Source organism: Ursus maritimus, unplaced genomic scaffold (assembly GCF_017311325.1).
Source record: "Ursus maritimus isolate PB19 unplaced genomic scaffold, ASM1731132v1 scaffold_22, whole genome shotgun sequence".
Lineage (NCBI taxonomy): Eukaryota > Metazoa > Chordata > Mammalia > Carnivora > Ursidae > Ursus > Ursus maritimus.
Genome location: NW_024424675.1, coordinates 10,769,246 through 10,781,854, shown reverse-complemented (window position 1 = coordinate 10,781,854; position 12,609 = coordinate 10,769,246). Strand labels below are relative to the sequence as shown.

At 41.0% G+C, this 12,609-nt stretch overlaps 1 protein-coding gene across 1 annotated transcript in view; it reads left to right on the top strand.

Annotated features, from left to right (window-relative positions):
- Positions 1-349: 349 nt before the first annotated feature.
- ISM1 (isthmin 1) overlaps positions 350-12,609 on the top strand; it is a 74,248-nt gene continuing 61,988 nt past the window's right edge. Inside the window, exon 1 of the mRNA XM_040637978.1 lies at positions 350-487. Within this exon, the coding sequence (XP_040493912.1) occupies positions 350-487 (138 nt within the window). The remainder of the gene's footprint in view (positions 488-12,609) is intronic.

The following is a 12,609-nucleotide window of genomic DNA, read 5'->3' as shown; positions in this document are numbered from 1 at the left end:
GGTCCCCGGCCCGGCCCGGGTCCCGGGCTGCCCCCCGTCCCCGCCGCCGCCGCCGGGGAACGCCGGGGTTTGCTCCGCAGCCGGCTTGGACGCCCCCGGCCCCGCCGTGGCTCCGCCGTGGTGCGGCGGCGGCGGCGGCGGCGGCGGCGGCTCGTGCTCCCCCGGCCCGGCGCGCCCCGCTGAGCCCAGCGCCAGCCCCGCGGGCCCGGGGAGCGGGGCCCCGGCGGGGGCCGAGGCGGGAGCCGCGCTGCCGAGCTCCCGGGCTCCAACTCCTCCTCCCCCGGCGCCTCCGCCGCCGCCGCCGCCGCCGCCCGCCGCGCCGGGTCCTAAAGCCGCGCGTCTCAAGAGGATGGTGCGCCTGGCGGCGGAGCTGCTGCTGCTACTGGGGCTGCTGCTGCTCACGCTGCACATCACGGTGCTGCGCGGTTCGGGAGCCGCCGACGGGTCCGACGCGGCCGCAGGCAACGCCAGCCGGACCCAGCTGCAGGTGAGTGCGCCGCCAGAGAGGGGCGCGCGTGGCTGCAGGGCCCCGGGTGGCGGGGTGCTGAGCTAGCACCCGCTGGAGGCGAGGAGGCGAGGAGGCGGGTCCCCCGCCCCACCAAAGAGCAACTGTTTGGGCAGCAGCCTGGCGGGGGCTACCTGTCTCAGGCAGAGGCGGAGCGGGGGTACGTGCCTTGAGGCTGAACCCTGCATCGAGGTCTGTCACAGGTCAGGTACCTGGGGTGCGAGACTTGGGATGCGCGGAGGAAGTGTGGAGTATGTATGTGCCTTTGCTTTGGGGTGCTGCCAGTCTTTGGTTGCCCTTTAGAGGCTGAGTGATGTTAATCTGGGGGGGGGGGGAGGACCGTAGGGTAGGAGACTCTTAACTATAGGGTAATATCCCCGAACTGGGTTTGAGAGGAAGAACCTCAGTGAGTCCGCCCCTTGGGAAAGCAACGCCAAAGGTCAGGAAATAATTTCCCAAGGAGAACGGCCAGACACCCTCTGTCTGCCCACGGGGTCCACGAGCCTCACGTGTCCCTCCCCAGCCTTGCGGAGTCAAGCCACCTGTCGTGGGGCCCGGGTCACCTGGGGCTTTTAAACATACAGTAAAGACTTCCAGCGTTCTGCTCCTGTTGAGGGTCGCTTTAGGAATGGGATTCTGATGATAGTGCAGCACCAAGACGGGTCGGGGGGATGGGGTTCGCCTTTCGGGAGGGGATAACCGGCTTCGGACATACGGTCAGTTATGGCTTCTGAATGAATGAAGGATTGCTCAGGTAGGGATTTCCTGCCGCTGTCTTGGAAGACGGTTTTCCTTGAGTCTAGGGTGTTAACAACTGTCAACTTGGAGCATGGGTAGAAGTCAGAGGATTTTCCCGGGAAGCAGTGGGAATTTTCTGGCTCCTAAAATCTCTTCCTCAAACCAGCTTCTCTAAAACTCTTTACTCTGCAATGTCCAGATAAGTTTTATTCGTTGTTCCCAATCATTGCCCCAGCTAATTCCTTTTTTTACATTTTATGTAATTTTTGTGAAAAATTCTATTGTTAAAGAGAGAAGAATTCACTTAAGTATTTCCATAGTGCTAACTATGTGCCACTGTGTTAAGTTTCACAGAATTTCATTGATTTAGTGAGGTCCTATACTGTTGATATGCCCCCTTTACAGATGCAAAAACTGAGGCACAGAGAGATTAGGGAACTTGCCAAAGTTCATACATTCCGTACTCTTGATTAATTATTCTCTCTGCCAGTGTCATAGACTAAAGCAAGGTGATCCTTGCACACAAACGCCAAACCAGTATTGGAAAAGTATACACCCCAGAGCCTGCAGTTCTTTTAAATTTGGGACATTTCTGAAAATGTCTATTCCTGTGGGCCAACAGGTACAATGACAGACTGATAGGATTCCTTTGGGGAAACTGAAGATACTCCCATTCTATGGACCGTAGTACACCCACCAGTCTAACACTGTAGGCATAATTCTTAATATCTTCAAGATTTCTGGAAGTCATATTTTATACATGATGCTTTCTTTCCTCATGGGCTCATGAAAAGCTGTAAAAATGATGTTCTATGGAAAAGTAAATTTGGCAGATTTCTTTATGAGGTGTTTGCTATCATTAGAATAACCCGGGGTTGGCCTTTTCTGCCTGAACAGTAAGGTAATGAGAGAAGCAGCTGGTGGAAGTAGCAACTGCAAAAGGGAAGTGGATTAAATTCTCAAAAGGGCCTTTGGCTGAAGAACTTCCCCAAGAGGGCAAAAGAAATGGAGGATTTAGAAGGAGTAATGCTCCTAGGAATATCTTGGGTCCCAAGGAGCTGCTAATCCCCCAGCTTCAGCTTATCTTGTAATAGTGTTTGGTTATTCTGTCCACTCAACGAACTTATTTGGCCAGAATGATTGGTTCATAATTTTATTCTCCTTTGTAATTTGTTATTGTAAAAGTTTTATATTCTTCCTGACTGAAGTTATTCCTTTGGCTCTCCAAAGTACAATTCAAATGGAGAAAGAGAATATGTTCCACCAACTGAGAAGGTCTGCAAAAGACATTTATTAGTATGTTGTTTTCAGCCCCGGAAACTGAATTCGCTAGTAGCAGGTGTATTTAAAAACAAAACTGGGAACACTATATTCTTTCTGTTTACTGGATATTTTTAACCCAGCTTCAGCTCCATTCAAGTTTGTTGGCTCTGTGATATTTGATTTGATTTCATTTCATTTCATTTTGGCTCTGTGATATTTTAAGTTGCTAAACTCATTCTTTGTTACCAAGAAATTAACCAATGCTTATACTACCTTATTTTTTTTTGTTACTGCTTAAAATATTCTAAAATATGAGGTTGCAGTTAGAAATGCACAGTGGTTGGTTTATTTACCCAAACTGTAGTGTACTGGGGGTCTTTTTAAAAGAGATACTCCCTTATTTAAGATCTGGTCGTTTTGACATGTCAAGGACACCCAGTAAAATAGTAGTAAGAATAACAACAATAATAGCTAAGATTTCTCAAGTGTCTTTTATGTGTCGGGCACTGTTCTGAGCACTTTACGTATATCAACAAAAGTCTTGTGAGTCAGGCACTATCGCTATCCCTGATTCAAATGAAAACACTGTTGTTTTCATGGTAACTTGCCCACGAGTGCACAGCTAGACGCTGCTTAATTTGTTTGTGTTACTTTATAGTGAAAAATCTTTGAAGAATATTTGTATTCCAAGTTCTTAGCAAAGTCTTCATGCTGGCTCTAAGAGAGAGAAAGCCTTTTAACAATTTAAATTTTCAAACACATCCTGACAGTCTTATTGGGTTAGATATGAACATATATATTTATATATATACACATACATTGATAACTTTATATATACATACACATACACATATATAAACATGATCTAACATGATTTGGGGGGAAGTTTCAACATACTAGAGGATACATTTTTTTTGGCTCTGTGACTGTCCCCGTACTGTAGGTATGCTGTTATGAGGTGGCAGTAAAATGCTTTGAGTGCACTATATTTCATGTGTTTCATGAAAACAATGTTAGTCTTCATACTGCTTTCAATATTTTAAAGTATCTTATAAGAAATTGTCCAGTTGTCTGCAACAGCTGCATAAAAATGCACAGAAACATTAACTTTTTTCACTTTTGAATGAAATCTTATCTCCTCATTGAAATGGGTGTCTCCTGTTGGTCAGATATTCAGATTAGTTCTTTCATGTCTTTAATTGATAAAAGTAAGAAAACAACTATATATAATGAAAGCAGTCTGGAAGATTGAGCATCCTAAAATATAGAATCCACAGGCAATAGTAATAATTATTATTGTATCTCTGTGACTTGAAATTCAGATGGCTATCTCTCTACTAAATCTCAGATTTAAAACCATGATTAAAACTCTCTACTAAAACTCAGATTAAAAACCATTTAAAACCTATTTTAAATAATAAAGCTAGAGCTTATTGAGACAGTGAGATATAAGCAAGTATTATAAACCATCAAATTGATTGTTTTTACAATAACTTTACAGCAAACCAAACTCTGAAATGTAACTAAATGTCTTTGTTCTCTGTCTCCTAACTACCATCTTGAAGAGCTCTTTCTTCCTTTATCCCTCTACTTGCCTTCAGTAAAACAGCTTAGCTTCTTGTACTCACTGCTTCCGAGGCAAGAGGTCACCTGAGTTATTTATAGCAGTAGAAGCAAAAGCAACGTTTATTTGTATTTAATACAAGTAAATTTCTTTGCAGTGATTCTGTGGGATTGACAGTCTTTCTATACCCATTTCACAGATGAGGAAATTGAGACCTAGGGAGATTTGAGTAACTTGCCCAAGGCCACACGGCTGTGGTGGACAGGGCTGGGATTTAGACCCAGGCAAGCGGACTGTGGAGCCCAAGTTCCTGTTAGTTCTTCAGCAGGACTCCCAGCTCTGATTCAAGTCAACAGCCATTGTGTTTCTTGTTTTGTGGCTTGCCTGCTGCCCATGTTCCAGGCAGGCTGTTTGCTCTTATCCCTCAAATTCTTTATAAATTATAGATGGCTCTCCCCTTTAGCTGTTACTACATAACAAACCACCCCAATACTTAGTGGCTAAAAACAACCATTATTTTATTAGCTCATCAGTTTGTCCGTCAGCAACTTGCTCTGGTCTCGCTGCATAGTTCTCCTGCTGATCTCACCTAGAATTACACCTGTGGCCGTAGCCTTGTGTTGGCTTGACATGAGCTTGATAGTCCAAGATGACATCACTCTTATGTCTGATGGTTGATGCTGGCTGTCACCTAGGCTGTCTCTCGAGTCTTTCATCTTCAAGGAAGCTAGACTTCATGGCTTTACATGGTGGGGTTAGAGCTGCAAGAGAGTAAAAGCAGAAACTGCAAGACTGCTTGCTGAACTTGTACAACTTCAGCTACAATCTATTGGCCAAACAAATCGCTGGGTCAGTCCAGAGTCTAGGGGACAGAAAACAGACTCTTGACCGGAGGACCAACAAAGTAACATTGCAAAGGAGCATGTGTACAGGGGTGGAAGGAGTTATTGTGGCTATCTTTGCAAAATATCTACCATATTGATCTTTGTCTCATAAGCTTTGTGAGTGTTTAGACCAATCTTTTAATATTGTTTCTGCTGCCTTTAACCAGGCAGAAGCTTTCTGTTTTAAGTGTAAGCAACTCTGAAGCATTTCCCTTATGACTTTTGGTTTTCTTGCCTTACTTAAGAAATAGTTCCTCAAATAAAGATTGTCAACATCTTTAAACAGATTTTGTTCTAACAGTTTTATAGTTTTCATCGTTGTTGATGCTGTTGTTGTTTAGAACTACAGTCTACTTTGGGTTATTTGTGGGTTTAAGATTTAAGGTAAAGATACAGCTTTGGGTTTTGTCTAAGTGAATAGCCATTTGTCCTATCATACCTAGGTTTGATTGCTATTGTGAATAGGGTTTTATTTTTTGTTGTTATAATTTCCAATTTGTTCGTTGTGGAATCTAGGAAAGCTATAGAAATAGACACTTACAGTTTTCTTGGTGTATGCATGAAAGCTAGAAGTATCCATTTCAATAGTGGGATCATTAGAGTGTCATGGGATGAGTTGAAAATCTTCATTTTTTTCACCTTAGCACTTTAAATAAGATTATGAGATGGTTACCGTTCATTCATAAAACCCTTTTGGGCTTGGTACCTCTTTGCTTGAGATCTCTGATTAACATTCCATGTTATTCTATGGCCAAGAGTCTATTTGGATAATGTAACTTTTCTTTAGTCAATTTTGACAGATTACATTTTCCCAGAAAGTCATGTATTTTTACATACTGATAAATAGACTTTCTCAGTATAAAGTCTGTACATAGCACAAACGTATTTTGCAAATATTTCATGACTGTATATTTTTATGCTGCACAATCTTACATCTCTCTGTAAGAGCTTTCAGATCAAGATTGTTAATTATATTATGAAAACCCTCCAACTCTTGATTTATTTATTGTCTACTTATCAGCTAATTCCTCAAGAAAATTAATTTCATTTTTATCCTACTGTTGTGGATTTGTCTGTTTCTCATAATCCTATTAATTTTTGCTTTACTTGTTTAGAATCCATGGTGTTAGGACATAAAATATCCTTTTTGGTGGTTATATTTTATCAAGATGAAATTCCTTATTTATCATGTTATTGACTTTTGTCTTGAATACTTTTTTTGTTTGATGTTAATGCTGCAACTCTTGCTTTTTTTTTCTTCTGGGATTTATTTGTTAAATATCTCTCTTATTAATAACCAATAGCTAAATTTTCTTTTTCCATGCAATATATCAATGAATTTAATTCATTTATATTTATTGTGATTACTGATAGATTTGAAGATATTTTTCCCATTTTATGTAGAATTCTCAAATTTCCACGATTTTTTCCCATTTTGTCTCTTAACTTCCAATTTATTATCTGTGTGACCTTTGGCAAGAGAGTTAGCCTATGTCTTAATTTCCTCCTCTGGAAATTAGATACATAATAACTATTTCCTCATGCTGTTGTAAAAATTAAAACACTGAATGCATGCTAAGTACTTTATTAGCACATGAACATTCAATAAGTATTTAAATATTATTTACTTTGTTTATTTTTCCTCAAGTTTTCAAAGTGTTCTATTGCTGTTACTCTTGACATTTTAACAGATTTGAACTTACACTTTTCTATCAGTTCTGAAAATCAATCCATATTTATAACCTAAATCCCCCCCAAATAAGAGTCTGACATGCTTTTTCTCTTTCTATGTAACTCTCAACTTTTAATCACATTATATGAATATTTAGTACTAGATTATTCCTCTTCCGGTTCCTTTTTCTTTCTTCTTTCTTTCTTTCATTCTTTCTCTTTCATTATAACTATCTTGGGAATAATTTCTTAGCAGTTTCATTTATGTTCCCAATAATTATCTAGATGTAACTATAAGATTTACTAATTTCTTTATCTGCTGTTGCTGCTACTTGAATCTCATATTTTCATCTTTTATTTTGTTGGAAAACATTCTCAAAAATTAATTTTAGAAAGGTTTTATCAAAGGCTAAACTCGCTGAGATCCTGAATTTTTTAACATATCTTTATTTCGTTATCACACTTAAATGCTAATTTGGCAGTTGGCTGTGTTCCATATTGTTTCCCCTCAGAATTTTGAAGATAAAATCCGATTTTATTACACCATCTCATGTTTCACTCAAAAACCTGAAGCTGTGTCTTTGTAGATGACTTTTTAAAAAAAAAACTAGAAGCTTTTAGGATTTTTCACTTTATTCATAATGTTCACAAATGTCATCATGTTGTGTTTAGATTTAGGGCTCTAGTTAGGTAGTTCTGGTTAGCACTCAGTGGACCCTTTAAATTTGAAGCTCCATGTTTGTCTTCATCTTAAGAACACTTCTTGAGTAAGTTCCTGCTTATGCACTCTTTAATCGGTTTCCTGTACTCACCTTTTTCTCCCAACTTCTATAGCCTTACCTCTCCTTTCCACCCCTCTCCCCTCCTCTCCTCTCTTCTCCTCTCCTCTCCGCTTCTTCCCTTCTCCCCTCCTCCCTTCCTCTTCCTCTTCACTCTCTTTTTTCTCTCTCAGCATTTTTAAAGTTTTTTAAAAAAATAATGAACATAATTTACATACAGTGAAATAAGTGAGTCTTAAAAGTTCAGTTCTATTTTTGACAATTGTATATGCCCATATAGCCACCATCAAGATTAGGATATAGAATGTCTACATCATCGCAGAAAGTCTTCTAGTGAATCATTATAGACAATTCACTCCTCCCAGAGGTAGCCAGCGTCTGACTCCTATCATCATAGATTAGTTTGCCTGTTCTAGATCTTCCTATAGATGGAACCATACTATGTGCATTTTTGTGTATGTGTCTGGCTTCTTTTGCTCAACATAATGATTTGGGGATTCACTTGTGTTGGTGTGTATATCAGTAGATTTCTCTAATTTATTGCCGTATGGTATTCCTTTGTATAACTATGTCACAATTTGTTTATCCACCCCCCCCCCGCATTGGTAAACATTTGGGTTGTTTCCAATGCTCTGGATATTATTAAAAAAAGAAAAGGCCATGTTAACATTTTTGTACAAACCTTTCTGTGAACATATGTTTTCATGTCTTATGAGTAAGTACCTAGTAGGGCAACTGACATAGCCTCTATTCCTCATATTATTATAGGAATTTCTCTAAAGAAACTCACTTTTTAAAGAGATTTTTCTTCACTTTCTCAGCTCTGTAGTGTTTCACTTTTAATTGGTTACCATTTCTTCCATGTCAACTAGAAATCATTCCTTCTTCTATAGGTGAACCCTTTCAGCTTTATACCTCTGTTGCGGACTTATTTATTTATTTTTATTTCATCTGCCTTTTCAGTAGAATTTGGAGAGGGAAAAGAAGTAAATGAAAATGCTTGGTCTACCATCTTGAACTGAAACACTATAATTTTATTTCTTAATTGAATTTTCCTTTATATTAACCAGAAGAAAGTTTTATTGGTTGTGTAGCCCCTTCGTTCATTCTTTCCCAGCCATGTTCTAATACGCATTGATCTTTGAGTCTGGGGGACACTCTTAGAAGTCAGGAGAACTGTCCATTCAGTAAAGAAGAATCTATTTTGGTTTTAAAGCCTCCAAAGGAAAGAATCCCACAATCTTCTGTATGTCATACAAGTATTTCTTTTAACAACCTTCAATGTCACAATATTTTCCCTCTGATGTGTCCTTTAAATCTTTTATGCTACATCTTAATTTCACGTTTGCTATTTTTTTTTACCACTGTTTACTCACTTTTCAAAAAAGCTTCTCATGCAGGACTTGAAGACTATTATTTTAATAGTTTCTGTCTTCTCCAGATTCAATTATCTCCATTTTTTTTAAAATCTGTCTGCATTGGTCTTATTGGTCTTATTTGATAGCGTTTAATGGTTTCTGCGGTCCTTTTATTTCTCTCTCATCTTCCGAGAACATCTTTCTTCTGCAACCCTTGGCTCAGGATTTTTTGATTTATAAAAAAAGAGATGGTGATGAAGCCTCTTTCCTCAGTGGAGGATGATGAAGCCTCTTTCCTCTTCCCTCTGTCTGTACTCACTTCCTAAAAGACAGAAGATTCTTTAGGGGATGGGATAGAGATGTCAGTTTCATGCCCAGGATGATATACAATGAGTTTAAGAAATAACAAAGGAGCATGCTATTAAGAAACAGATCTCATTTTGCATTTTATTTAAATCTTTTCTGTACTCCACTTCCATAGGAACTTCATAAGAAGCCGTGTACACAAAAGATAAAATTTAATTTCTTTCCTTCTGTGGCTGATGAGTCCAGAGCTTAGATGAAACACAACACTAATAAAGTCAACTGTGGTCACTGGCTTGATAACATAACCTTATGGCTTCTTCCCTTCTCTGCCTTCTTTCTTCTTCCCCTACCAAAGCTTCCTGGGGTCGTCTCCAAGATATACGACTCGTTCTTTGTCTCAGAGTGTAATCATGGGAGAACCCAAACTAAATAAAGCACTACTCAAGCGCTGGGCCATGGGGATGGTGACCCGCTCTCTAGTTAGTGATGGTATAAGAAGTGTTCAGGGCAGCGTCTCCATGAGACACCTGTTAGTCTCAGAAAGGTACGTGCTGGGGGCAGCAACAGAATCGGGCTATGCCACACCCTCCCAGAGCAGTTGGGAAGAGGGGAATTCCAAAATTGTAGGCATGGGAAAGATCAGGGCTGGGCGAACCCTCAAACGGCTGGTGTTTAAAGAGATAACTGGTCTTTTTTCTCCTGAGAGCCCGGTTCCCTGCTTGTTTGCTATTTTAGGAGGGAGGAAGAGTGGCAATAGAAAGTCCTCCAACGTGTGCGGGATCGTCATCTAATGCCTAAAAAAGGGAGAGGCCAAGGTGCCTTGATAAATATAGCTGTTCATCAACTCCCCAAGCACCAACCAGCATGTGTCACTGAAAAGTTGTTTCTGTAAACTGAGTAGAAGTAAAAACAGTAGGTTAACTACTCCTTCTTCCTGTTGGCCTGACCCACGTACATTTGAGTAAACCGAGTCATCTTGCATAGAGCACGGTCTGTGACTGATATACCTCTGTAAGAGAGCAATGCCCCCTGACCCCCTGGCAGGGACAGTGCTGCAGGGCCAATAGAATAGGAGAGTTTCTGTTTTCAAGTTTGGGGCACCCCAACCCCCAGATGTTCACATAAGTGACCTGGAACAAGGAAGGTAGACTGTGAAGGCAATAGGCCACTTCCCGCCGGACACCACATCTCCATTTTCAAAAATAACAAGATGTGGCCAGAATCTATATGAAGGGTCCAGAGAAGCTAGAAATGATGTCATAGGCCACCCAGGTGTTAACTTACTCCCACTGGCTTGTAGATAGAATATTCATGCCAGTGCCAATGAAACAAATTAAAAACATGCCTTGGCTCCCAACTGCCTCTCAGAGATAGGGATGGGGAGAGATTGGGGGGGCGAGGGTGGCACTGTGTTATTATCTTTTTAAAATACAACTTTATTGAGGTGTAATAGATGTACAGCAAACCATGCATATTTAAAGTGAACGATCCGATGAGTTTTGACACCTGTGAAACCACCAAGATGATGAATAAATCTATCATCTCCAAAAATTTTTTGGGGGCTCCTTTGTCAGTCCTCCCTTATTCTCCTGCAGTCTCCAGGCCACTGAGCTGCCTTCTGTTATGATAGATTCATTTTTGCATTTCCTAGATTTTTATATAAGTAGAATCATACAGAACGTACCATACAGCAAGCTTTGCTTACCATAATGATTTTGAGAATCATCCATGCTGTTTTATGCATAAAGCATTTGATCCTTTTTATTGCCAATTAGTATTCCACTGTATGCATACAATATGCTTATCCGTTCATTCACTGAAGCCCATTTAGGCTGTTTCCAATTTGGACCTATTAAAATAAAGATGCTATGAATATTCAGGTATAAGTCTTTGCATGAACATATGCTTTCATTTCTCCTGTGTGAATACTTAGGAGCAGAATGGCTGGGTCACATGGTTGGTGTATGTTTATCTTAATTAAGAAATTGTGGCAATCTTTTTCAGGCACTCACATAATATGTTTAGGACCTATAACAATCCAGGGACACCACCGAAAAGTTTCAGAGTATTTGGAAGTTGAGTCTCAGGATGAGATCTTTCTGTAGTTAAAACATTTGTAGATTGTGATAGACACTATACAGTTGAGTCTTAAACAATGCAGGGGTTAGGGGCACCAACCCCCCTTTCCGCACATTTGAAAATCCATGTATCACTTTTGACTCCCCAAAAACTTAACTACCAATAGCGTGCTGCTGACCCAGAAGCCTTACTGCTAGCATAAACAGTTGATTAAACACATGTTTTGTATGTTATACATACTATATGCTGTATCCTTACAATCAAGTAAGCTAGAGAAAAGAAAATGTTATTAAGAAAATCATAAGGAAGAGAAAATACATTTATAGTATCATACTGTATTCATCAATAAAATCAAGAAAAATCCACGTAAGTGGACCCATGCAGTTCAGACCCCTATAAGGGTCAACTATATGATGAAAAGTTGAAGGAAGGAGAGAAGATATTGTCTCCTTGGAGAGAATTCTATTTTTCCAGGATGCCCAAAGGACAAAAATTTCATGGGGCTCAATTCTGTAGGTGATGGTGGTGGAAGGAAAAGTTGGGTACTGGACAACAAAACAAAAAAACCAGGTTGCAAAGATGTCCCAGCAGAAAACTCGTCGGCTTTCTCCATAAGGGGCTGTCCATTGCACCCTTCATCTTCCTGTCCCCATGCCCTCCCTGACTAGAAGTTAAGAAAACCAGAAATAGATTTTCTATCTCTTGCCTGAGGACTCAATTACATTGTGACTTGGAAATCTGGTATTGGTTATGAGCCCCAAATGAATTGGAAGCCAGTTTTATTGCTGGGAACCTTCAAATTCCAGGAAGTAGAAAGGGCAAAAAGCAAAAAAGGGGAGATCTCATTAGGTGATTCTAATCCCTAGCCCGCAAAGTGGGCTGAAGGAGATGTTAACATGAGCTGACCTCCTGGCTGCGCTAGACGTTAGGAGAGAGTGCGTAGGATTAGAAACCCACCCAGAGTTCTCATTGGAGGGCAGGGACTGTCCCTCCCTCACCCACCCACTGCCCTGATGTTCACTAGGCACAGCTGTGGCTCAGAGACAGGACACGGAGGGAGGCTCGGGATGACTGCTCCGCGCTCCCAGAGCGCGTTCAGTGGAGTGGCAGCCTCTCCTGGGATCTCCTTAGGAAGTAAGAATCTCAGGTCCCACCCAGAACAACTGAGTTAGGACCTCCCTTTTAATAAGGGCCCCAGGCTAATCATATGTGCGGCGCAGTTTAAGAAGCACCATTTAAGATGCTTATCTTGCAAGTTGCAAGTCCCCGAAAACATTCAGTACAGGTCAGGGATGATTCAGTTCTTGCCCAATTACGCTGCACGACAGAGGACCCCCCCAACTCAGTGGCGGTGACAATAAGCATGTATTCTCACGCTCACGGGTCTGCAGGTCGTCTGGGGTTCAGCAGATCTAGGCAGGCTGGGAGCCAAGCTCTGTGTTGGGTCTGGGTGTCTTCCATG